Below are 26,463 nucleotides of genomic sequence, written 5' to 3' on the forward strand. Positions count from 1 at the left end.
GGGAGGGGTGGGGGAGGGTGGTTTCAAGACACGAATTCTCTGTGTAGCTCTGGCTGACCTGGAAGTTGCTTTGTAGACCAGGCTGCCCTTAAACTCAGAGACCCACTAGCCTCTGCCTCCCAAATGCTGAGATGCTGGCATGTTTCTATCTTTCCTAAGGGCTGGAGATGGCAGGTGGAATATAGCTTGTCATTAATTTTAAGAGGAACAAGAGGTCCAAGTTACCTTTGCAAAAAAAAAAAACAAAAAAAACAAAAAACAAAAAAAACAAAAAGGAGGAGGAGGAGGAGGTCCCATATGACTTTGGGAAGATTTGGGGAACCCTAATATAGGGATAGTTTCTAGCAGACATCAGGTACTTTTATGGCCTTTTCTGATAGTGAGGGAGGCTTGCCTCTATCCTATGAACTTGTCTGTAAACCCTGTGAACATGTGTACTCAGATGTCATGGTTTGGTAAAGTTTAGTTGCCATTCTTTCTATGTAGAGGTTTCTAAGACTGGACAGTCTTTAAAAGTTGAGGAGCTAGCCAGGCATAGTGGTATTCACCTTTAATCCCAGCACACAGAAAACAGGGCAGGCAGATACATCTCTGTAAGTTTAAAGCCAGCCTGGTCCACATAGAGAATTCCAAGACAGCCAGGGATACATGGAGAGCATGGAGAGACCCTGTCTCACCAAAAAAAAAAAAAAAAGGTAGGGCACAATGGTCTGTAACTTCAGTCCCAGATTCCAACTCCCTCGTTTGGCCTATGGAGGCACTGCATGCATGTGATACACAGACATAAATGCAGGCAAAACGCTCATGCTCATAAAATAAAATAAAAAAATAAGTCGAGACATTGGGAAGGGGTTGCTTTATATGAAAATTTATCCATTTTGAACAGCATTTTCATAGTTCTATGAAGTACCTTTCCCGTGAGAGTGGCTCTCGTTCCTCCCATGGGAGTTATCTCCTGTGTTTAACACGTTTTCATTGCTGTCTTTACAGAGCATGGTCTTTTATCACCCAGTGATCCACGCTTCATTTCCTGTCCTGAGGAGGTGGCCTTTGGGCATTTTGATGACATGAGGAGCATCTGGGACCAGGGCCATAAGTTTATGTAGCTGTGTAGTGCTCTCCATAAGAAGATGGAGTTTCACTACGAACTTCTCAATCATATCAACCATATTAGTCCCTTGGCTCCTCATGGATCTGCCCCATTGATTTCCCCACAGTGACTCACTGCTTCCTGTATAGGGAGTTGTGCCACCTCAAAAGTTGGAAGATTATACCTGTATTTCACTCGGAGATTTTAGCCATCAACATTCTGTTCCCCTTCCATCCAGATGGGCAGATACTACAAACCTGTTCTTGGAGTTGGTGTGGATGTTTAAGATCTTTTCTTGTTCTAATTGTAAGGATACGGGCAATGAGCTCTGTTTTAGGGACCGACTTTTGAAAAGTGTGCGCATTTCCTTTAAGATACTAAGGCAACTAACCATTGTGTATTCTGCTTTGAAATGAGCTTTCTATCAAACTGCTGCTGCCTATGAACCATGAACCTCGAAGCCAATGAAGAGGCATATCTTGAAACTAATGAAAATACATTTGTTTATTATTCTTATTATTGTGTGTATGAGGGATGGCTTGCACATGCCATGGATATGTGTGTAAGCCACAGGATGACTTTGTGGAGTCAGTTCTGTCTCCTTCCACCCTTACGTGGGTTTTGGGCATTGAACTCAGGTCTTTTTTTTTTTTTTTTTGGTTTTTTTTGAGACAGGGTTTCTCTGGCTTTGAAGGCTGTCCTGGAACTAGCTCTTGTGGACCAGGCTGGTTTTGAACTCACAAAAACTCTAAAAATGAAAACAGAATTTTAATGTGGAGGGTTTATGCAGTGAGCAAAACAGGTGATTGGAGGTGAGTACAAGTCAGCTCAGGGTTTGTGCGTGTAAACAGTGCTCATGGCTCTTCATGGAAGGCGTGTTCTAAAGTGGCAGCATTAGTGTGGCGGGAGGGTAGAAGCTTTGGCTCTTTGGCATCATAAATTGTCTCTGGCACAGTTTAAATCAGTCTCTACAAAAGCAATCATTACCAAGGTGACTGGGCACCAAGAATTAGAAGCTCTAATTGTAACTATTTAACTTGAGAGTGTGACTAAAGCCTCTAACAAGACAAAAGGAAAACCAGATGTGACAGTGCACATCTGTAATTCCAGCACTTGAGAGGCAAAGGCAGAAGGATCAAAAATCCAAGGTCATCCAAGGCTACACTGAGACTTTACAGCCGTCCTGTGCTATATTAGAGCCTGAATTAAAAATAAAAAGAAAGAAAGAAAGAAAGAAAGAAAGAAAGAAAGAAAGAAAGAAAAGGAAAAAAAAAAGTTGCAAACCACATTATGGGAATTCAGTTACAGGGTAAGCCTATCACTAGCCCAGCAAGCCAGGAGCCCAGTGAGCGTTCAGGGTCTCTCTGATTTGGCATAGTTTATTATAATTAGTATACACACTAAATCATGTAAACTCCATTAAGTAAATGGTTTATCGTCCACTATAACCATACAGTCTGCCATGACCTTTCAGCACCCTATTTTAACACAGATATAATTGATAGAAAATGACAATCATACAAATAGGCTTACAATTTTTTAAAGGAATGATTTTGTTTTGTTTTGTTTTGTTTTTTTTTTGGTCCATATTTCCTATTAACAAACAAGACACATACTTTTTCCTCTTTGGCAAAAGAGGTTAAATCCCCCAGTTAATTCACAGAGCAAACTCAGGGGAAACAACACCGAACATGAGGTACAGCTGAGCCCTGGGCTACTCTAAGTATAATCACATATTTAGGAGAAAACAGCTTTTTACACCACCAGTTCAGTTACCAGCTCTCCACTGGAAAAGCTCTGCTCAGACACTCGAAAGAACATGTTTCAAATAACATTGGCTTGTTTGTTTTCCAGGGATAATGGAAGTCACCGACATACACTGTTTCTGGAGAATGTTGTGAGAAGGGGGCCTTTTAGAGCTCAGCTACGTTTGTAATCTGAGGTTTAGAACTACCTGGCTGTCCCCTGAGCTACAATTGCTCTGCTACCTTCATTACAAGTTGTGAAGAAAAAGCGCCGGTTGCCTTGATCTCAACACCCTGGAAGGTCAGATTTGCTTGTGAACACTGTGCAATAAGGCCAGGCCCTTTCCTTAGAGAAGGAAGTCCCTCCCAGTGCAGCTGGGTCCCACACAGGCCCAGAACACTGGGCTGTCCTCACTCTCAAGAAGAGCCCCAGGAAGCAGGCTGCAGCAGCTGCTGAGCTGATGTGCTTGCTTGCATAATCTGTTGCAGCTGCCAGAGCTAATGGTCACCTGCCCCTTGTGCTTTTCATATTTCAAGTAATTTCGTTTCTTCCAGGAGAAAGAAGGCTTAAAAAAAATGGTTTTAGTTTCTCAAAAAGGAAACAAGCCACCACAACCAGATGGGTTTTTGTTTGTTTTTTTCTGTTTTTAAACAGACCCGCTGCTAACAGTGTCAGATAATCAAACACACTGAGAAACATGAAGATATACTACCACATCTCTGCAAATCCCAAGTTTTCTGCTTCACCCCTGTGTAGAAAACAAACACCACAACCTTCCTTACTTTAATTCATGTTAAATATGACTATACAAATTGCACATTTTACAGCACAGCATCACAGTTAGCAACGAGAAAAGGTCTCCTTGTTCTAGCACGACAGAAACCAAGCGGCTCTGCGGCAGGGTCGGAACAAAACCCGCTGCTCAGATCTGTAAACAGTGAGTGAGGTTATCTCTAGGATCCTGAAGAGACACACACGCATGCGCGCACTTCTTCCAGTGACTCGCCGCAGAGCACGCTCAGTACCACAGCAGGTTTTTTTCACATTGGGTTCACAAAAGAGCAGTCATGGCCATCTGGTTGAGGGGTGCAAGGCCGTTTCTGGGTGCTAAATAACCATCATTCACCCCAGGAGTCATCTGCAATTGAGGGGAGGGGTCTCTGCTGTCCAAGAAGCTACTGGCAGCAGGCTTGTCATAGCCACCACCCACAGGCTTGGGGCTTGCTGGCCTCTGATAGCCTTTGCTCTGGATGGCTCCTGCAGCAAGGGGATACCCTCCGGAGGAAAGGGAGTGTTTGTGAGTGGGCCTGGGCCCGGGGACTCGGTAGCCGTCCTGCGTGGAAAAGGTATGTGCTCGCAGCAGGTGTCGCTCCACGATGGGTGTGGCGTACTCCGGTTCCGAGTGCGTCAAGGGCAATGCATACTCATGGCGGCCCAGGCGGTGTGGACAGTCATAGTGGCCACTGGCCTCAGTATTCACCTTGGCCTCCTCGGTGTCTGTGTCCATGGGCCGGAAGGTAGAGCCCTTTCTCGTGACTGTTCCAGTGCCAATCATGAGAGGCTGCTGATAATCTGAAACCAAAGGAGCATCATTAGTGCACCAGCCAGCGGGAGGCCGAGTCAGGGGGTCGCAGAGTATACCTCCCCTTCCAGACAACTCTCCACTGGGTGACTAAAGTGTCTGAGGTTCCATGGTAAATACGAAATGCAAGTCAGATGCTGCAGCTGGGGCTAAGCCACCATACTGCCTATTTCAAGAAGCCTCAAAGGGCCACCGAATCTTAGAGACAGGAGACATTCGTTAGGGGGAAACTGTTTTGTAGAGGGGAGGTATTTACTTACGTATTTATAGACAGGGTCTTGTGTAACCCCGACTAGACTTGAACTTGTGATCCTCTTGCCTCAGCCTCTGGTGTGCTGAGATTACATGTGTGAAACTTCATGCCCAGTTTAGGGGTGACTTTTACTTATTTATTTGAGATGGGGATCTCATGTAGTCCAGGTTGACTTTTTAACTTGTTACATAGTGGAGGACAACCTTGAACTCAAGCTCCTCCTGGGATACCTATCACGTGATGGCATTATAGGTGTTGGCCATTGAGCCCAGTGACTTCCAAACTGGCCTTTGGAGGTGGAGATAACCGCCCCCCCCACCAAAAACAAAACAAACAAAACAAAGAGTGTGTGATGCCACTCTTTGTGCCAACTTGACTACATCTATTATTAGTAAAACCCAAATGGTTGAACACACCTGTGAGGGATTTTTTTGTTTTTCTTAATTAAATGAAATCATGTGAAGTGTGAAGACCCACTTTAACCTTGATCTTTGAGGTGGGAAGACCCACTGTTAAGCTGGGCCACACCTTCTGCTGGCAGTCTATATAAAGGACATGGAAGAAGGAAACTTGGCTCCCTCTGTGCCTGCTTGCTCTCTATAGCAAGTCTACTCCTTTGCTGGCATTTGAGCCTATTTCTTTGGGATTCGGGAGTATACTGATAGCCAGCTGAGACAGTTATCCTCATGGACTGAACAACTACTGGACTCTTGGTCTTTCCATTGGTAGACAGCCATTGTTGGACTAGCTGGACCACAGCCAGTAAGCTATTCTAGTAAGTCCTTTTCTTACACACACACACACACACACACAGACACACACACACACACACACAGAGAGAGAGAGGGGGGGGGGAGACTTATTCTATAGGTTCTGTTATTCTAGAGAACCCTGACTAATCCAGAGGAGAAGGAACAACTATGAAGACAGTTGGATGTGGAGAGAGAATGAAAGGACATAGGGTGGTTTAATGGAAGTAAGAGTTAAGCAATATGTCTAGGGCTTAGTGATGAGCATCCAGATAATGAAAGAGCACAAACTTGATGCCAAGACTCTTCTAAGACAGTGAAATAACTCGTCTTTTTAGAAATGAATAGGACAGTCATCACATTACAACAGGAAAAAGCAGCGGGAAACCAAGTAACCTCGAAACTCACATAGTAACCAGCAACCAAGTTGGGACTTGAAGCTGTTCCTAGTACGGGCTGTGTTAACCATGTGTCAGATCATGGGGGCTGTGGAAGTCTCACTCAGAATCCACACACTAGCAGTCTAAGATCACTTTGAGGGCAAACTGAAGAAGATTAACAGTCAAGAAATCAAACTGGAAGAGAAGAAATAGAGACACTGACCACTCTGACTGACAGGTCCCTTCAGCTCAGAGGTAGGAGAGATGTATTAATTCATCATTCAATTGGTCTTTCCTGACCCTCTTTCCCAGGACTGTAATAAAAACCTGGGCAGCACTGGGTGTTGGTGGCGCACGCCTTTAATCCCAGAACTCAGGAGGCAGAGACAGGAGGATCTATGTGAGTTCGAGGCCAGCCTGGTCTCCAGAGCGAGTGCCAGGATAGGCTCCAAAGCTACACAGAGAAACCCTGTCTCCAAAAACCAAAAAAAAAAACAAAACCTTAGTCAAATAGACTAAGAGCTTCCAGAGACTAGCAATGCTGCAGGCCCTTGTGTCATTATGTGCCCTGCAGGTGTACTCGACTCAGCTGAAGCGACTATTAACTAATATCTTGTGTCAGCTTGAAATTCTGCACAGAGTACAGGAAAATAGAGGCACACTTATGTGTCAGCTTGAAATTCTGCACAGAGTACAGGAAAATAGAGGCACACTTCTTCTCTAATAAATGACCTTAGCCTTAGCGCTGTCCTGTTTTCTGTCCCCACAAGCAGAACCTCCTAAGAGCACGGTCCCTGGGGTAGGACACTCACCTGCCATAACACTAGTGATAAGATCCAACTTTTGTGTCACCTCCTTTTCATTGTCATAGCTGATGGTAAATTCCGTCGACTGATGCCTAGCAAAGGGATATTTAATCTGCTTCCAACAGCCTGAAATAAAGAGAATATGAAACAATACATCACATGTAATTCACATTTATGTATTCCTCCATGTGTCAGAAGTCAGTCTCTTGCATGATGCTGATAAACCCATAGCCACAGCTCTTCAGTTGTGTGGGCTGAGCACGGCATGAAACAAACCCTTTAATATGTACATTACCCACTCATGGTATGTTTGTTTGTTTGTTTGTTTTGAAATAGGGTCTCTTTACATAGCCTTGGCTGTACTGGAACTCATTATGTAGACCAGGCTTGAACTCACAGAGATCCGTCTGCTTCTGTCTCCTGAGTGCTAGGATTAAAGGTGTGCACCACCATGCCCATCTCCCACTGATGGTGTTAATTGCTAGCACAAACATGGCAGCCCACAACCATCTGTAACTCTAGTCCCAGGTGATTCAACAGCTTCTTCTGGACTCCAGGGGCACCAGGCATATATATATATATATATATATGTATGTATGTATGTATGTATGTATGTATGTATATGTATATGTATATGTATATGTATGTCTACAGACATACATGTAGACAGGCAAAACACCCATACACTTTTTAAAAAATGGGTGTAGCCTCCAAGTTCTGGAACCATCTGGTCCAATTTTCCATCATCCACTTAAGACTCGTACGCCAGGAGACAACACAGCTGTTGTTTAGACTTGGCCTTTTCTTAGCATCTTCAGGCCTCCACTGTATTTTCTGGGGACAGATCAGGCAGGGACTGTGTGCATGTGTGTGTTCTGGAGAATTCTTTAAACACAGGTCAGAGGTACCCACCTGTGATCCCAGCACTAAGGATACCAGGGCAGGAGGATTGCTGGGAGCTCCAGGCCAGCCTGGGCTTTATAGTGAATTCAAGGGAAGCCTGGGCTACATATTGAGACACTGTCACAAGGACACAGAAAACTACCAATGCAAGAAGCAAATGGCAGACACAGAAATCCTAGAAGATGCCAGGTCTATTTGTGCCGTCCTATAATCTTAAGCTACTTGGGAGGCTTAGGCAGAAAGGAAAAAGGTTCAAGGCCCGTCTGAGCTACAAAGTGAGTTTAAGACTGGCCCAGGAAACATAGAGAGACCCTATTTAAAATAAAAAGTGAAAAGGGATCAGAGGGATTAGGGAAGTAGCTCAATGGTAGAGTTCTTGTCTACCATAGTTTAATCCTCAGTTGTGCAAAGAAGAGGTCTGCAAATGCTTCATGCATGTATTTTTTTAATTGCCGTGATTATTATTGTACAATGTATGTAATGTGTGTGAGTGTGTATGCCCATGCCATGGTATGTGTGGAAATCAAGAGGATGACTTCCTGAGTCAGCTCTCTTCTACCCTTATGTGGGCTCAGGGATCAAACTCAGGCCATCTCCATAGCCCTGTCTGTATTTAGTTATTAAATTTTGATTCTAAGAATAGAACCCAGGCCAAGCATATGTTCAGTTTGCTGTTGTCACTTCTTCATGACAGACAGGGTAGTAATCTAATTTTCCATACATATTCACAAATGAAAAGAGTTTAAATGGGATGTGGTTCATGCTAAATACAGATATGATGGCATGAACACCCTGAAGTAGAATATAGACACAATAAATTTCTTCATTGTAGCTTTGCAGCTACAGAACTTACCTTTGATATATATGTATTAAAGATATCAAATGGAAAAACGGCATGCTGTTCTTAGAAGAAAAAAGAAATCTTGCGCAGTGTTGCCTGGAATGTGAATCATACTCCTGCCTGGTTTATCTACTCTCTGTATACTACCCTCCTGTGATGGTCAACTTGACAATCTAGATTCACCTGGAAAATGGGCATCTGGTAGGGGGATTATCTTGACTGTATTAACTGAGGTGGAAATACCCACCCAACATGATAGACCCATTCCCTGCCTGAGATCCTGGACTGCAAATGGAGAGGGGGAACTGGGCAGCAGCTTGCATCCATCTCTCTGTGTTTTCCCGTCGTGGATGCAATGTGACCAGTTTGCTTTAAGTTCCTGCTATCTCTACTATCTCTGCTATCTCCACCACAATGGAAACAACTCCTCTTCCTTAAATTGCTTTTTTTCAAAGTATTTTTAAAAATATTTTATTTATTATGTATACAACATTCTGCTTCCATGTGTATCTGCACACCAGGCAGGGCACGAGATCTCATAACCAAAGAATGTGAGCCACCATGTGGTTGTCGGGAATTGAACTCAGGACTTCTGGAAGAGCAGTCGGTGCTCTTAACCTCTGAGTCATCTCTCCAGCCCCTTTTCAAAGTATTTTATTACAGCAACAGGGAAAGAAACTAAACCACTCCCGTTTAGTCACTTTATGATGCACGAGAAGCAAAATGGTGATACTGGCCTTTCTATTTCAGTATAACTATCTTATTCCGTTATTATTTAGCTGTTTGTTAATCTCTCACTGTCTAACATGTAAACTACACTTTATCAGAGCTATACATGTAAAAACTTGCTCTATATATTTAGTTCTATCTACAGTTTTGAGCAACTACTGTGTCTTGGAACACATTGCCCATAGACAAACCACAGATAAAGGGGCTTACTGGGTCTAGAATCCAGGACCTTGCACATGCTAGGCAAGTGTTCTGCCACTAAGTCCTACAATTGTCCTGCATTAGCAGACCTTGCCTCTTTCCTTAAAGATAGAATAAAACTGTAGATGGAGTTTTGAACTAACCTGTTTTCTGAGCCTCTGCTGATACATACGGATTTCCTTTTTTCTTCCTCCTATTAAGACAAAAAGCTCTACTAAGTGTTCATAAGCCAACTGGTCCACCTTGTCTCTTCAGATATGAATATCAGAACAGTACTTGTCTCTTCATATATGAATAGCAAAATAGTACTCACCTCATAGGCTGTTCTGAAGATGGAATGAGCTAGAAGCTATCATATGCTTACAAAGCCATATGTATATACAGGAACATATGTAAAAACATCTTATAATTAAGCTTACAATATTTTCACTGAAAGAATGAATTATTGTTATATTATATATGTATCTATATATTATTGTTTGATTTTCTCAGTGGCTCGGGAAACCATTAAAACCCTTAAGTAATTTGTAATGATCACTTTTACATACTTTTTTCTATGAAGTACAAATTATAGATGCCTTTAGAGGCAATTAACATTATCAGTTATGTTGAATGTGTTAACATGTTAATATAATAATGAACACATTTATGAGTTCTAAAGATGTTTAAAAGGTAAAATGAGAACTTGAGAATATTTTCTACTTTTGTTTAAATCCAACTTCTAACAATTGTTTTAATAATAAAAATGGCACATAGTGTTATGTGAAAGATTCAGTACCATCATGGTGAGTGCTGGGCTGTTTGGTGACATGGGTGAGAGCTGAACCTAGGTCCCAGCTCCTCTTTCTAACACACTCTCCATGGCAGGAAGAGGGAGACTTGAAAAGGAGTATGTCAGCCCCCAGATGTTAACTCCGGCAGTGCTCATCTGGGAAGCCTTTATCAAGGGTTTCTATGTGATGGTGTAGGGAGCCGTCCCTGCATTCTCCATTACAATGATGGTGCCTGCAGGCACTGAATGTAAATTATTTCGAAGGCGCTGGGTAATTTTCCATTTCCTTGATCTCTGCCTATTCCGTGGCTCATATGGCCTGAGGAGCTGAAGCCAATCATAGGGGTGACACGTCCCAGGCGGGGCTGCCAGCCTTTATTAGGGGACGGGATTCTTGGCTCGGGGTCTCCGCTCTGGTAAGCTTATGCTCTCCCCTCAAGATGCATTAAAGCTTTCCTGCAGAAGGATCCGAATGTCCTGTGTGATTCTTGCCGGCGAGAATATCGCGCGGGACATGATGGGACTGCTTAGAAAGTAGCACTGGATATTTCTATGCCAACCTCTACTTAACTCAACTTATTTTTAAAATATAAACTAGCATTTCATCTCTAAAGAAGTCATGTTGTTTCTTTAATACACATCTATCAGAGGCGTAAGCTTTGGGGGTTTATGAATGTGTTAGGATTATCAACTTCATGGAATTCAGACTTGCCATAGAAAAACACCTCTGGGTTTGTTTTTCTATGAGAAAGGTTTAACTGAGATAGGAAGATCCACCCTAATTGGGGATGGTATCATTCCATGGGCTGGGGTCTCAGATTAAATGAAAAGGAGAAAGAGCCAAGTAACAGCATTCATCTCTTTGATTCCTGCCTATAGATGCGATGTGACCAGCTACTTCACACTCTTGCTATCATGGCATCCCCAACACCACAGACTGTATATCCTTAAACGTGAGCCCAAGACAAACCCTCCCTTCCTTAAGTTACTTTTGTCAGAGTGATGAGAAAAGTTAGCAATAAACTGTAATATATGTAATTAGAGGAAAAATGTAAAGGTGTAAATCCACATACTTTCTGAAGACAGCAAAGACCCCCATTCCAGCCAGAAGGAGAATGACGAAGATCACTGCCGGAATAACTATGGTTGTAATATTCATTCCTAGAGGAGAAAGCCACCCTGTTAGAACACAAATCACCTATAAGCAAACTCAGGGTCTAAACTGCTTCAGAGCTGGGTGCAGTGGTGTACAACTTTACTCCCACCACTAGGGAGGCAGAAGCAGGAGGGTCTATATGAGTCTCAGGCCAGCCAAGTATACACACACATATAGACCCTGTTTCAAAAAACCCCAAAATAAAGCTCAATAAGCAAAACGGCTTTCCCCAGAGGGGAAAAGACTATGCTCCGCCTTTACAGTGCTACAAAGTAAAAGTTTTATAGTGTTACAAAGGAAAGGAATGGTGCAAACTCTGAGCCAAGTCTAGAAAAACAAAACTGCTCCTGCGCCAGAAAGGGCAGCTTTCCATGCTCCCAGTATTAGTTTTTACTTAGAGCTTCTTGCTGGCTTCAGGCTAATTCCCCCAGCCAGGAGACAGCTGAAGGGAGGAAGCTGCATGTAGCACTCCCAGAGAAGCTCTCATATTCAGTGCACACCTTGGGGTAGGGTCAACAGGTAACTGTTGAGAGCCAAGGGCTCTCACTGTCATTGCTGTGGCACTTTGAGGAGAAAATGCGACTGATGTCCTCAGGAAGCATTTTACTCTGATACTCTTTTTTAGCCTCAAATGTGGAAAGTAAACAAATGGAGGATATCACTCTGCACCTTTCTTTGCAATCCTTGAGAAGAAAGTAAAGGACAACCAGAAGTAAAAATGTTAGCCTGGCAAGATGGTCCACATCTTTGATCCCAGCACCAGACAGGCAAAGGTAGATAGGCGGATCTCTGTGAGTTCAAGGCCAGCCTGGTCTACATATCTCATTCCAGGCCATCTAAGGTTACATAGTAAGGGCCTGTCTCAAAAAACCAACAACCAAAGTAGCAAGTAGCAATGTATAATTCATGAACAAGAGCTAAAAAAAGTTTTTTAGATGGATATAAAATACAGGTAAATTCCAGTACTGTCATTCATAAGAGTAAAACTGTCAAGAAAATCTAACAAATATTATGGAGGGGATTAGCTAATTAATGGCATATCCGTATATAGTAATTTAGAAAATACTCATAATTCAAAGTTAAATGAAAAATGTATAATATGCTACTGCTTATGACTATGTGTGTACACACACATGTTTACCACTCTGTTTTTTCAGAGTGGGTCTTGTAGCCCACGCTGGTTACAAACCTGAGGATGATCTTCAACTCCTGATCCCTTTGTCTCTACTTTGAGGTAAGTCACATGCCTAGCAAAGATCAGACCCAGCACTACTAAAGGAAAAAAATAAAACAAAAACAAAACAGAAAATTCTTGAGCTACAAAACCTGTGTGGGTTTTGCAGGACTAAATTCCCACAGACAACTTCTGAACAATGATATCCTTACCTGTGGAGGTAAACAGAAAGCGCTTTTCCGACAGGGAGCCACTGAAATAAAAGACCAACAGAGGCAGGTGAGTTGCTTCGATAGACATTGGAGCTGAGCACAGGGCTGCCCTGTAAGGTTCACAAACCTACCACCACCCCATGAGTGAGGGTCACAATCCTGCCAGCTTGCTGCTGTTGTTTTCATCAGTGTTTAAAACCATCCTAAGTTAAAAGAAACAGGTGACAAGGACCAGACTCTGTAACATGACCTTTCATGATAGTATGGGTTAATTGTACAAAATGCATTTCTACTATGACATTCTCACACATGTACACCATTACACCAGAAGAGGGCATCAGATCCCTCTACAGATGGTTGTGAGCCACCCAGTGGTTGCTGGGAATTGAACTCAAGACCTCTGGAAGAGCAGCCAGTGCTGTTAACCGCTGAGCCATCTCTCCAGCCCCCTTGTTTTCAGTTTTTAAAGGAATCTCCATACTGGGATGAGAACCCAGCTTTTGTGACCCTCTGGGAAAGATACATACTGTGGGGAATATAAGAGCCCCTCTTTTGTCTGATATTTCAATTTTCTTTCTCCTAATGTCCCCAAACTAAGAACTACATTGGAAACGAGGTCCCCCAAAGATCACATCAACCATGTGCTGCAGCATGAACACCTCTTTTTGTTCTCACTGCACTAATACATTCACTTGTACTTTGGGGTTGTTGCTGTCAATCAGAGAGAGTAAGTATAGAAAGGATAACTTTAAAACATGAAGCTGAGTCTGTGAGATGGCTCAGTTGATAATGGGCCCACTGAGTGATCCCTGAAATCCACTCTTCCTACAAGTTTTCCTCTGACCTCCACATGGATGCTGTGACATATATGCATATGTCACATGCACATACACAATTCTCAAATGCAATGAGAAGTTTTTATAGAAAGTGAAGACATGATGAGGGAAGGTTCTGGTAGCAGCTCTCTGCCTGGCTTTCCTCCATTATCAGCTGGCCTCTAATGTGCATTTGGCTCTATCAAACTAACTAAATGGGTCAAGGTCACACTAAGGGTAGACAAAACTCCTTAAAAATTACCACTGGGGGGGGGGTGGCGCAGGTTTCTGAGGCACCCACAATGAATGAATTCCATCAAATTGCAGGAATAAGAAGCCTCTCCCAGGGCTCCAGAAACAGTCAGGAACAATGAAGGTAAACACAAAGAAGAAGGCCTTCCCTTCTGATGGTCAGAGCCTCCTCCTTGGGATGAGGTCAGCCCTTCTTCCTGATTCCATTCTGGTCTCCTTAAACCGAGGAAGTGGCCTGACCCCCGGATGAATCCCAGCAGAATCTGGATATTTACTTTAGGGACCCCTTCTTCCTCAGCTGCAGCACTTCCTTCTTTGTTTTTTTCCTGAACACCAAACACTCATGTGTGGGAACAGAAGTTCAATGACCGAATGTACGGTGCTTCCCCAAGGGCAAAACATCACAGACAAAAACAGCTGCTCCCTGAAGATTTGGGATCTAAACAAGTAGAGGAGACTGGCTTAACATACAGTGGACTCCCTGCTCAGAACAAAGATCAGGGAGAAATCACAAGAGCTAGGAGGAAGTACAGCCCTTGGTATAATTCTGGACTTTCTACTCCCACCAAAACAAAAACAAGAGAATTCATTCAAATACCTACAAGATAGACTGCCAACTTCCTACAAGTTGCTAATCATATACATGCCAAAGATATACATAACTCTAATTCTATGTAACTTGATGACTTCTGACCTATTTAATTTCTACATGAAAATTATATTTATGCAGGATGTCTTACTGCTACATGGGTAATTGACAGAATGAAACCTACTTAAAAAAAATTCCTATATATACAGTGTGCTGTTTGCATGTTTTGCCTACATGCCAGAAGAGGGCACCAGATCTCATTATGGATAGTTGTGAGCCACCTTGTGGTTGCTGGGAATTGAACCTAGGACCTCTAGACGAGCAGTCACAATCCTGCTTCACCCTCCCACGTGCTGGCAAGCAAGATAGCCCACACTCTTATGAGGGTTGTCTTATTAAGGTTCCTATTGCTATGATAAAACACCATGACCAAAAAAGCAAGTTGGTGAAGAAAAGGTTTATTTGGCTTACAATTCCATATCATAGTTTATCACTGAAGGCAGTCAGGACAGAAACTCAAGCGTGGCTAGAACCCGGAGGCAGGAGCTGATGAAAAGGCCATGGAGGGGTGCTGCTTACTAGTATGCTCAAGCTTGCTTTCTAAAAGAACCCAGAACCACCACAATGGACTGAACTCTCCCATATTGATCACTAAGAAAATGCCCCAAAGGCTTGCCTACAGTGCTGTCTTACAGAGGCCATTTTCTTAACTGATGTTCCCTACTCTCATATGACTTTAGCTTGTGTCAAGCTGACCTAAAACTAGGCAGCACAAGGACGGAACAGTGAAATACAGTCTTGAGCTGTCCATGTGCAACAGAGGTCTGGGGTGCTGGCAGGTCAAGTACTTATCTAGCATGCACAGACAGGGCTCTGGGTTCGAGCTTCAGCAGTGAATAAACTGGGTGTACACCTGTAATCCCAGACCTGTAGTAGCAGAGGCAGAAGGATCAAGTGTTCAAGGTGGGCAGAAAACAATAGTTACAAAGGGGACTGGGGTAAAGTAGTAAGAATAGAGACCACCAGGTGGAAAGTGAGTGCAGATCTAAGCCTCCCGATTCACTTCCTAGTTGTACATCCCGAAGTGTGTGCAGTTTCTGTGCTAAGCCTCACCCTTGGGCTGGAACTCTATGGAAACTTGTCCAAAACACAGTTATAGTAAAAGAAAACATTTCAAGGGACAGAGAGAGAACAGGAGAGAGGTGGAGTGAGAGCCTAGGAGATCTGGCATTCCCAGGAGCACATCTCCCTCACTAATAATCCACCTACCGAGAGCCTCCTCCTCCACCCCTCACCACTGCCCTCTCAGGTGTGTGGGCACCACACTTTGGAGCAGCCTACATTCACACAGCTCTGGTGTTTCCTAAAGTCTAAGGAAATCTTAATGTGTGCAGAGTTTTGTTTGAAATCAATTTACAAACCCACCCCCATGAGGCTCACAATAAAAGCCATTGCTATCATTGATTGATTGACTGATTGCTGCCTTTCCCAGTCCTCAAGAAACAGTCTCTAGAAATCTGAGGGTGGGAGAGGAAGCTTTGGTTCTATAAATATTTATTTCGGTTTCCTGTCCTCTTCAGTATTAGGTATAACTGGAGATAACCAGTAATTTACTGAAACTATAAAAATCTGAAAGAAAAGAAGCACAAATTCTCTCCCACAGATGCGCTGGGAGCAGAAGTGCCCCTCCACACCAGGGCTCAGGCCATTGTAACTTCCATGCTGGCACAACCAGGATGCTTGCCTGCTGCCATGTTTATTTTCTACACAGGGACCAAAAGTGCTGTTGAAACTTTCAAACATCTTTAGAGATTTATTTTATTTTTAAGTGATAAATAAAAAAAAGGAAATAAAGAGGAAAGGAAAGGACATGACTGTTCGTAGGTGTGGTGGAGGAGAAAGTTTATTGTAGATATGAGGGAGAGCACAGCCAGAGACAGGGACATCGGGGAGAGTCCAGAATAGACATGACCAGGCTGAGCTGGGCCATATGGGGAGACGGGGAAGAAAAGGAAGAGGAGAGAGCGGGGACCAGATGCAGCAGCCAGGAGGCCAAAGGTACAAAAGGGGCCGGTAACCAAAATGTCTGGATTATATAGAAGAGAGCCTCTGGAGGAAGGACAGCCCAGCCCCTGGGCTGGAGAGTTCAGGGTAGGGGGTGGGGTATGTCAGACATACCCTGAACAGGTAGGAACTGAGGGATGCTGGGAGAACCTGGCAGCCAGATCCAGCTTTGATAATGTTAAATAGGCATGTCAGCTGTCTGCCCAGTGCTTGAAACTTAATAGTATATGAGTGTTTTGCCTTAATGCATGTATGTGCACCACTTACATGCCTGGTGTGTGAAGAAGTCAGAAGAGGTCATCAGATACCCTAGAACCGAAGCCATCGATAGTTGTGAGCTACCAATGTGGGAACTGAACTTTGGTCCTCTGGTAGATCAACAAGTGCTCTTAATTGCTGAGCCATCTTCCAGCCCCATCACAGATATTTTCACAGCTGACTACCACTTGGCATCACATCCCGCTGGCCCTTCTAAACCGCAACTTGATTAATTATGGCCTCAGGGCTCTCTCCTCTCAGAACACAAGCTTAGTACTTACTGCCGGGAGAGCACACCGTTGGCCAGGACTCCTTCATAATGACTGATGCCTTTGCTCTGCAGCAGGTTGATGTGGCCACCTAGTTCGTCTGCGATGATCCCTGCATGGATGGCAGCTTTGCATAATAAAGAGGTCTGAAATAGAGTGACACCATCATTCAGCACTCACAAAAGAACACATCTGAAACAAAGATGGACTTTGCTACATTTGTTCGTTTGTTCGTTTGGGGTTTGGTTTGCCTGTTTGGAGATAGGGTCTCATTCTTTAGCCCTGGCTGTCCTGGAACTCACTCTGTAGACCAGGCCGGCCTCAAACTCAGAGATCTGCCTGCCTTTGCCTCTGGAGTGTTGGGAGTTTTCTAATTTTGCTTGCTTAGTCATTTATAGTAAGTGGTAGCCCTACCCATGAATAATGTCTCTCTATGGCCAGAACCTCATGGAAAGTCCTAGCTGAAAATCTGAACTGAGTCAAGCTCTGAGCCTTGTTCTGCTGCATTTAATGAGTCTCTCCAAACTGCCATTCATGTTAGAGAAGCCTCAAGAGCAATTTCAGACTAGTGGATCCAAAGAACCTGTCTGCCAAAACTGCTCACTATGCTCATGAGCAAATAAAATGGTGGCTATTTCAAGCCACTGAGTTCTGGGTAAATGGTTAAGCACAAAAAGATAAGGGACTAAGTCTCTTAGATTTGGTTTAGAAGACAGACAGTCCTAAACACAGTGGAAGGCAACCTAGGTAATAATCAAGAAAGTGAGCCTTCTGTACCACAGTTTCATTTATATTAACTCAGTGATTTGGTATGGAGTCAAAACCAAGATGGCTGACAGCCACCATATGGAACAGAAAGTTTCATGTGGAACAATGAAAAACATCCCAGCATTCATTTAACTAATTTTCTGAATCCTTTCAGCAAGTCTAAAAGCCTGTGCATGCTGGGCCACTGTGGAGGCTTCATGCAGCTATATACAGTTTGGCATATGCAGCAAGAACAAGAGCAACTGGCTCTGATTAAGACAGGTTAGGGGGTGGCATTGGCTCTGATGAGAAGTTAAAGAATGACAAGAACTGTGGGGTAACCAGGTCCAATGGTTCCCAGGAACAGATGTGGGTGGGAAGAGGTATTTGGCCTAAGAAGACAATCCAGAGCTATGTGCTATGAGCTATCAGCCCTGTAGCTAATACCCAAACCAGGAGGACAGTAGGGTCATGACACTGGGTCTCAGTCACTGGACTCCATTGTGCTCATGACAGTGCGGATTCCCTGTCTCAAAGGAACCATTTCCTCAACTCTTAGTTACAGCACTTGGAGAAGCCATGAGATAGATGGTATTTGGAACCAAGTATCTTGGAGTTGCAACACCACCAAGGAATTCCAAGATTTTATTTTTTAAAGAGACTTCATATTTCCCACCTGAGGTTTGGCAAGGGAAGTCAGTTCTGTAGTAACTGACGTCATTACCATAAATAGACCTATGACAAAAAAAAGTAGAGACTGATGTGGATGACACCTTCTGCTTTGGAAACAAGGATAGACTTAGAATGAGGGGAAAGGATGATGTTCCTTAATAGAGACCTATCCTGCATTTGAAAATAACTTCCCCGAATCTGCCTTCATTAGGAAGTGTTCTTCATAGTGAAAAACACCACTAACCCCAGCAGTTATGAAGTGGAGACAGGAGGACGAGGAGTTCAAGGCAGTCCCCAGCTACACAGGTGGATCAGCCTGGACTACACGAGACTCTGTCTTGGCAAACCAGAAATTGGGCTGGGGAAATGGTTCAGTGGGTAAAACGCTTGCTGTGCCAGTGTGGGTGCCTGAGTCCTCAGATCCTTAGGACCTACATAAAGCCAGACACAGCAGTGACTGTAATCCCAGCAGTCCTAGGGTGAGAAGAGAGGCAGAAACAGAAGGATGCCTGGAAAGTCAACTAGAGTGTCATACTCAGGGGCAAACAAGAGACTGTTCAAACAGGATGGAAGGCAAAGACAGACATCTGGGGTTGTTCATTGTTCTCTGACCTCCACATGTGCATTGTCACACACACACACACACACACACACACACACACACACACACACACACACACACACAGACGCACACGCACGCACACACGCAATACATGCACATATGCACGTACTGGTGGGAGGACTGGAGAGATGCTCTTTCAGACCTACATTCAATCCCCAGCACCCACATGACAGCTAACAACCACATGTAACTCCAGTTCCAGAATATTTAAGTCCTCTCTCTAGTTTCTGTAGGCACTGTATTCATGTGGTACACAGACAGATATGTAGGCAAAACATTCATACACATAAAAGGGTTTTTTTTAATCTCAAAAAATAAGTAGTAAAACATGGGTGGGAAAATGGGGAGGAGAGGCAGGCATCTCTCCCTTGCCCATGCTGTCGTAAGACATGAGTAATGTGCACAGTTCATAAACTGTAAGAAGGCCCCAATTTAATGCCTTTTTTTTTAAATTGAGTTTCTCTGGTCATGATATCTTTTCACAGCAATAGAAAACTAAGACATTCTACCCACAGCAAATAAATGCAATGTAATTATTTTAAAAGGGACTATATAGCACAGTGGTAGAGCACTTGCTGAGCATGTACAAGGCCTAAGTTTAATTCTCAGTCCTATCTGCAAAAATAAATAACTACATAAAATTTTAAAGAAAAGATAATGCAGGGCTGGAGAGATGGCTCGGTGGTTAAGAGCACTGGCTGTACTTCCAGAAGTCCTGAGTTCAATTCCCAGCAACCACATGGTAGCTTATAACCATCTCTAGTGGGATCTAATGATGGTTTCTTCTGGCATAAAGCCATACATGCAGATAGAGTGCTCATACATAAAATGAATAAATTTGCCCCAGGCATTTCAGGGAGGGGAGTGCATCTCTCCCTTGCCCAATGACATGAGTAATGGGCACAGCTCTCCCATGCTCACAACTTCAGAACTGGCTCACCCACATCTCTGCCAACAGGGTCAGCTGTATTGTGCTGACCAGGCAAGGCACAGGATCCACTTTCCCAAGTGCTGCAGCTGGTAAGGCTCAGCTACCTTGCCAGCTGGAGGTGGTAGGGACAAGGTGAGAGGGCACCTTTTCTTTGTTCCTACCACCACACCACAGATGAGGGAAGGGGGTACCAGTTACGTCCCTCTCATGCCCTCAGGGCTGGTTAATCCACACCCCTGTCTACTGGGTCAACTCTGTTATGCTGCCCAAGACAGGCGGAGGGCCTGTTCTCCAAGTGCTGCAGCTGGTGAGGGGTTGCAGCTTGCACAGTTAAAGCTCTCATTTGTCTGCTTTCACTAAAAAACTTTCTGCATGGTAATGCATGCCTATAACCCCAGCATTTGGGAAGTAGAGGCAGGAAGGTCATGCCGTCAAGGCCAGCCTCAGCTATATATCAGACTAAGGTCAACCTGGGTTGCATATGATCTTCGGCAGCTAAGGATATAATCGATGGGAGGAGGGCTTGCTCAGCATATTCCTGTCTGGGCATCCTGGCTCGACTCTAACTGCATTCATTACATGTGCGGAAGTTATTTCTCTGCTCTGGCTTTTCTTCCTAAATCAACTGGACAGCGACAAGGATAGACTAGATTATCTAGATTATGTGGTATCTACTCTGGATGCCTGCCACCTTCTGCCTCAACCCAGTGCACCCTTTGTAGCGTCCACACAGGCTTGTCTCCCTCCCGATGCTCCTGGATGGAAACAAGTTAGCTGAGGTCTGCTGGGCAGCTGTTCTCAGTGCCTTGAGTCATTTCTTCCTCAGAATTCTGCCTGGTGACTGATGACCAGCTCAAGAGCTATGCTCTCTACAGAGCTCCCAATGACTGACAGACCAGAGGTCAACGAGCAACCATGCCCACCAGGGTAACTGGTCATGAAATATTTGACTTCCCCCAAGAACAGAAGGAATCCAATGGTACAGATGCCTGCTAAGGAAGGCTTTAACTACAGATACATTTCCCTGTGTTTAATGCTGGGCACAGGATACATCTCAGGAGACTAGTCACCAGATCTGTCCATTAAGCCATCATGGTTAAAATGACCAGTAATTCCCACAGTTATTTTCTTATTAACAATTGCTCAGCCTACAATTTAGGCATAATTCATGCTATGAATGCTCCCCATATCACTTTAAAAATTGACCTTCATTAAATCTGATTTTAAAAAAGCACCCCCCCTTGAACAATTAATACTTTGATTTTCTAGTTAGTTTTGCAGGGCAGGTATATCACAGTCAAATGCACATACAGGCAAACTACATCATTGGTTTGTGTTAATTAGTGATTTGCCTTAGACAAAATTCATTAACTAAACTGAAATAATAGTGTTATACTCCTTGAAGGAGCAAGGACACACACACACACACACACACACACCTCTAGTTCTTGAAGCCAGCTTTTTGTTTGTTTGTTTGTTTGTTTTTTTGTTTTTCGAGACAGGGTTTCTCTGTGTAGCTTTGGAGCCTATCCTGTCACTCGCTCTGGAGACCAGGCTGGCCTCAAACTCACAGAGACCCACCTGCCTCACCTCCCGAGTGCTGGGATTAAAGGCATGCACCACCAACACCCGGCTAAAGCCAGCTTTTTTATTTTTAAATTCATATTTATGTATATGTCGATGTATATTATTTGCACATATTTAGGAACTGTAAGAGGTACCCTTGTCATACTGTTCATTTGACTTAGGAAGACATGAGGATTTTAAGTGTGAAGCAGCCTGAGCTACACAGGGACTTCAACATCCACCTGATTGATAATCTAACACTATTTTAAAACAACCAAATAAAACATCATCACCCTATGTTCACCATGCCACAAAAGTCAGTCAAACAGAATGGCACTTTCCCGGGGATCATCAAATCACCCCAGCACTGTAGCATTTCCTTACACTTCCTGATAGGAAAAGACATCAGGCTATCAAAAGTACTGGCAATGATTTAACAAAAATAAATACAAAAGTAAACATTTGGGGGCTGGAGAGAAGGCTCCACAGTTAAGAGTTCTTCTAGCTCTGGATGAGGACCAGAGTTCAGTTCCCAGCACCCTTGAGCTCCAGGGGATCTGACACCCTCTTTTGGGCTCTGAAGGTACTTCTTTTACACATGTGCAAATATATACACATAGATATAAAATTTAAAAATCTGAAGAAAAAAAAAAGCATTTAGTTTGCAGTTAAGAAAACGTGAACTAAAAAGCCAGCAAGGTGCAATAAAAATAAAGCATATGCTGAAACTGTTAGTCAAGTGATGGCAAGCTGTAAATTATAAAATACACCCCAGAGCCATACTTGATGCCTGCAACACAAGCTCTAGCGAGACTGGGGCAATAGAGTTTCAAGCTCAAAGCTAGCCTGGGCTACACAGGGAATTGAACATGCACACAAGATATTAAATGAAACACTATCTAAAAAAAAAAGACAAACAAACAAAACCAAAAAAAAAAAAAAACAATGAAATAAATTTCACATGCAATCATGTGAGTTTCTCCTATGTGCTTCATTTTAGCTCCTATAGTCTTCATGTTAGCATATTTGTAACATTTTTTCTATGCAAACAATATCCTACAGAAATTTTAGGAAACATGAAAAGTCCTTCATATTGTCATTACATAAAAATGCTTATCATTATTCCACTTTCCCTACAGTTTTTTTTGGGTGCACATAGGCCCAGTTTCTCACTTTCTCTGTCTAATTCAGGTGTATACTTTTATTTTCTTATATTTCTTGAATATTCTTGGTTTATAAAATTTAATATATAATTTCTGTAAGGATTCAGGCATTATGCTGGCCTGCCCCTGTTACCTGGCAGAATGCACTCAGGCAGTACTCTGGTCAGCTCAAGGTTCCATGATTGTGTACTCTGCATGCAGGTGCAAAGGACCCCTTTAAAAGACAGACCCCACCTACTTATGCTCTCTTTCCTGCTGTTCCTCTGAGGCAGACAGGACTTTTCCTGTTTCCCTCATCTCTTCTGTCCTCTCTCTGTCTCTCTACCTTTTCCCTCCTCACCCACTTCCCTTTCTAATAAAACTTCTCACTTAAGCTCTATCTGCCTGGCATGTTTGTACCCTGCCTCAGTCACCCTCGCCTGCCATAGAATCCGCCAAGGTTCCCCACACACTTTATCATAACAATTTCTCCCTCTCCTTTCTTCCCTCTAAACCTTTCCATATACCATTCCCTGCTTTCATTCAAATTCCTGGCCTCTTTTTTCATTAGTTATTATTGTATGCATGACGTTGCTCGTGTGTGTGTGTGTGTGTGTGTGTGTGTGTGTGTGTGTGTGTGTGTGTGTGTGTGTGTATGTGTGTGTTCTGCTCAATCTAGTTACTTATATGTTTGTTTTTAGGACTGATCATTTGGTATTGGATAACCAATTGGTGTGGTTTTGCCTGAATGAAACTATTTCTCCTGCCCTCAGCATGCCTTAGCTGTCAGTATTTGTTAGTAAGATTGAGACCTCATGGGCTGTCGTTCCCCTGTCCACTTTGCTATTGTTGTTGTCCTTGTTGGGAGTTTCTTGAATATTTTCAAAGATCAATGAATTTGTAAAATGAATTAGTTAAGTCCAGCAAGATGGCCTAGCAAGTAAAGCCACCCAGTGAGCTACCATATTTGATACTTCAGATCAGTGGTGGTTTGAGCAAGTATGGCCTCTATGGAGGAAGTGTCACTGAGGTAGGTTTTGAGGTTTCAAAAGCCCATGCCAAGTCCAGTGTCTTTCTCACTTAGGGTCAGGATGTAGGTTTCAACTTCTGTTCCAGCACCATCTGGGCCACCATAATAATAATGAACTAAACCTATATGAAATTATAAACAAACCCCTGATTAGATGCTTTCTTTTCTAAGAGTTGCCATGGTTGTGGAGTGGTGGCGGCAGCAGCAGCAGCAGCGAATGCCTTTAATTCCAGCACTCAGGAGGCAGAGGCAGGTGGATCTCTGTGAGTTCGAGGCCAGCCTGGTCTACAAACCTACACAGAGAAACCCTGTCTCAGAAAAAAAAATAAATAAGGAGTTGCTGCGGTCATAGTGTGTTTTCACAGCAATAGAACAGTGACTAAGACAAGTTCAATTTCTGGAATCTACACAGGGGACACAAAATCGACTTCCACAGCTGTCCTCTGACCCCCATTCATGCCATGGTACATAGTGTCCCACACAACAAAGTAAATAATGATAATAATGAATTAGTGAATAGATGCATCCTATTGAAAAGCAGATGTATGCCACTCTGAGCAAGCTGGAAAGGTGTCAAAGCAAAGCTGTCCTGTGGTCACATCGTAAGAAGGCCAAAGCCCACGCTGCTCTTGGCACTTAAAACAGACAGTGTAGATGCCTACACTGTCAGCCAATGAGACAAAACCCACAATCTTAAGAACTCCAAAAGACCCACAAGAGTTTTTCATGTCTAGCCTTTGAAGGTCTCCTCTGTTCTCACCCCACGGTCACCTTCACTCACATATATTATCACCAACAAAATGCTTCTAACATCTACATATTTCTCCAGACACACTACTGCATTCTATGCTATTTTTAATTATTCCTCTTATGCAGCTGAAATTGGCATCTCTATGATGTTTATACATTGATCCTACTGCTTGCTGTCTTTTGGGCCACACAGAATGCATCAATACCTTTTCTGTAATTATCTCTTCAAGACTACATATTCTCAATGAGCTGTGTAAACCCAGCACTTGGGGGATGGAGACAGGAAGGCCAGGAGCTCAAGCCTTGCCATGAATACATAGAGTTCAAGGTCAACCTGGGCTACCTGAGACCCTGTCACAGACAGACAGACTGATGACCAACCCAAGGACACTTTCTCCCTTAAGTCAGAATGCTTGCTACTTCAATGGCTCCTCAGGTAATTAGCTTTCCAGACTCTGTTTTCTTGATGTACAGGATGCTTTTGTTTTACAAAGAACCTCCCCCCAAAAGACTCATTACACTGAATGTACTTCCTAAGAGGAAGCTGTCATGGAGCAGACTCTAAAATAACCCCAGGGTCTGCTTCTCGGTAATCCCCCTTGTAAAATGCTGAGTGTGTGAGGAAGCTATGATGTTTTTCTATTAATAACTCATAGGATGTGACAAAGGGGTGGGATGTCACCCCTTTTCACTGTATTCCATGCTAGAAGGAGATACTTTTGCTAGCAATTCTCCTTCGTTGGCTACAAGGAACTGTAGAGCCATGTTAGGAAGCCGATGGCAAGAATGATGACAGCACCAGGTAAAATGCAAGAAAGCAAGGCCTTTGGTCCACTGATCCTCAAGTACCCGAATGTGCCCAACACTGCAAAGTGAGAAGCCCACCTGTCACTAGAGGGACCACAGCTCCAGTTGGCACTTCAGCTGTAGACTTGGGAGATTCTGAAGTGGGAACCTAGCCAAACCCTGCTCAGACTCCTAATCCATAGAAAATGGGAGAGACAGAACCAGCAAGATGGCTCAGTAGATAAAAGTGCTGGCAGCAAACCTGACCACCTGAGTTTGATCCCTGGATTCCATCATGGAAAGAAAGAATGAACACTTGAAATTGGCCTCTGACCTTCACATAATAAACATTCACCTACATGCACAGGACACACAAGACACAGGCAGACAGACAGAAAGACAGACAGACAGACAGACAGACAGACAGACAGACAGACACACGCGTGCGCGCACAGACACATGAAATATGTGTATCTTAAAAACAATAAAATAAAATAAAAGGTGGGTGTGGAGGTACATGTCTCTGATCCCAGCATTTGGGAGGCAGAAGCAGGCAGATCACTGAGTTCGAGGCCAGCCATGGTCTACAGAGTGAGTTCCAGGACAGCCAATGCTACTCAGAGAAATCCTGTCTTGAAAAACAAAACAAAATCAAAAGCAAATGGTGAGTAACAGGGAACCTGAATGTTAGCACCTGCAAATAAGTACTCAGATCTAACACACAGGAGGACTGTCCTCCCATTGTCCCCCTCAACACACACACACACACACACACACACACACACACACACACACACAAAACAAAAAAACAGAAAAACAAAAAAACTTTCCATTGAAAGGGAAGAACTCTTCTTTAACATTTGGCTTCCCCTAGTTCATTTCATGGAATCATTTAGGAATAGCTTTGCTAAGTAAATACTCAAAACAAAGAGGTACAGACCACGAGAAGAGTCAAAACTTAGGTGTCCCACATCCAGAGGGGTGGAGAGAAGAACAGAAGAAGTCTGAAAGGCCAAATAAATATCCTGTGTTCAATTTATAAACAAAAGTAGTACAGGAAGGAGGAAACAAAAAGCAAAATTACACCATGATCTATTTCAAAATCAGGATGTGCTAAGAGAAAAAAACAAAACTAAAAAAATAAATAACTAAAACCTGCAACAAAATTAAAGTCATGTTTTCTCTCCTACCCGTGGCTTTTCAGTCTGTAGTGTGGGCAAGAGATATTTACTTCTCTATGCACCAGGACACATCAGTAATGGCTTTCCAACACTACACAGATTTTCCACATTTTAAATAAGTCAACTTTCAACAGTGAAGTGTAATCCCAACTATTTCAAAGAGTACTAGAAGCTGGGTGTGGGGGAGGACACATG

At 43.3% G+C, this 26,463-nt stretch overlaps 1 protein-coding gene across 1 annotated transcript in view; it reads right to left on the reverse strand.

The window, feature by feature from the left end:
• Positions 1 to 2,451: 2,451 nt before the first annotated feature.
• Positions 2,452 to 26,463, reverse strand: part of Dcbld1 (discoidin, CUB and LCCL domain containing 1) — a 73,653-nt gene continuing 49,641 nt past the window's right edge. The window contains exons 6-11 of the mRNA XM_027402104.2: positions 16,854 to 16,987; positions 12,595 to 12,635; positions 11,126 to 11,213; positions 9,424 to 9,473; positions 6,613 to 6,732; positions 2,452 to 4,408 (exon numbers count right to left, since the gene is read on the reverse strand). Coding sequence (XP_027257905.1) covers positions 3,888 to 4,408; positions 6,613 to 6,732; positions 9,424 to 9,473; positions 11,126 to 11,213; positions 12,595 to 12,635; positions 16,854 to 16,987 — 954 coding nt within the window. The 3' untranslated portion in view covers positions 2,452 to 3,887. The remainder of the gene's footprint in view (positions 4,409 to 6,612; positions 6,733 to 9,423; positions 9,474 to 11,125; positions 11,214 to 12,594; positions 12,636 to 16,853; positions 16,988 to 26,463) is intronic.

The sequence above is a fragment of the Cricetulus griseus genome, chromosome 2 (assembly GCF_003668045.3).
Source record: "Cricetulus griseus strain 17A/GY chromosome 2, alternate assembly CriGri-PICRH-1.0, whole genome shotgun sequence".
In the NCBI taxonomy this organism is placed as follows: Eukaryota; Metazoa; Chordata; class Mammalia; order Rodentia; family Cricetidae; genus Cricetulus; species Cricetulus griseus.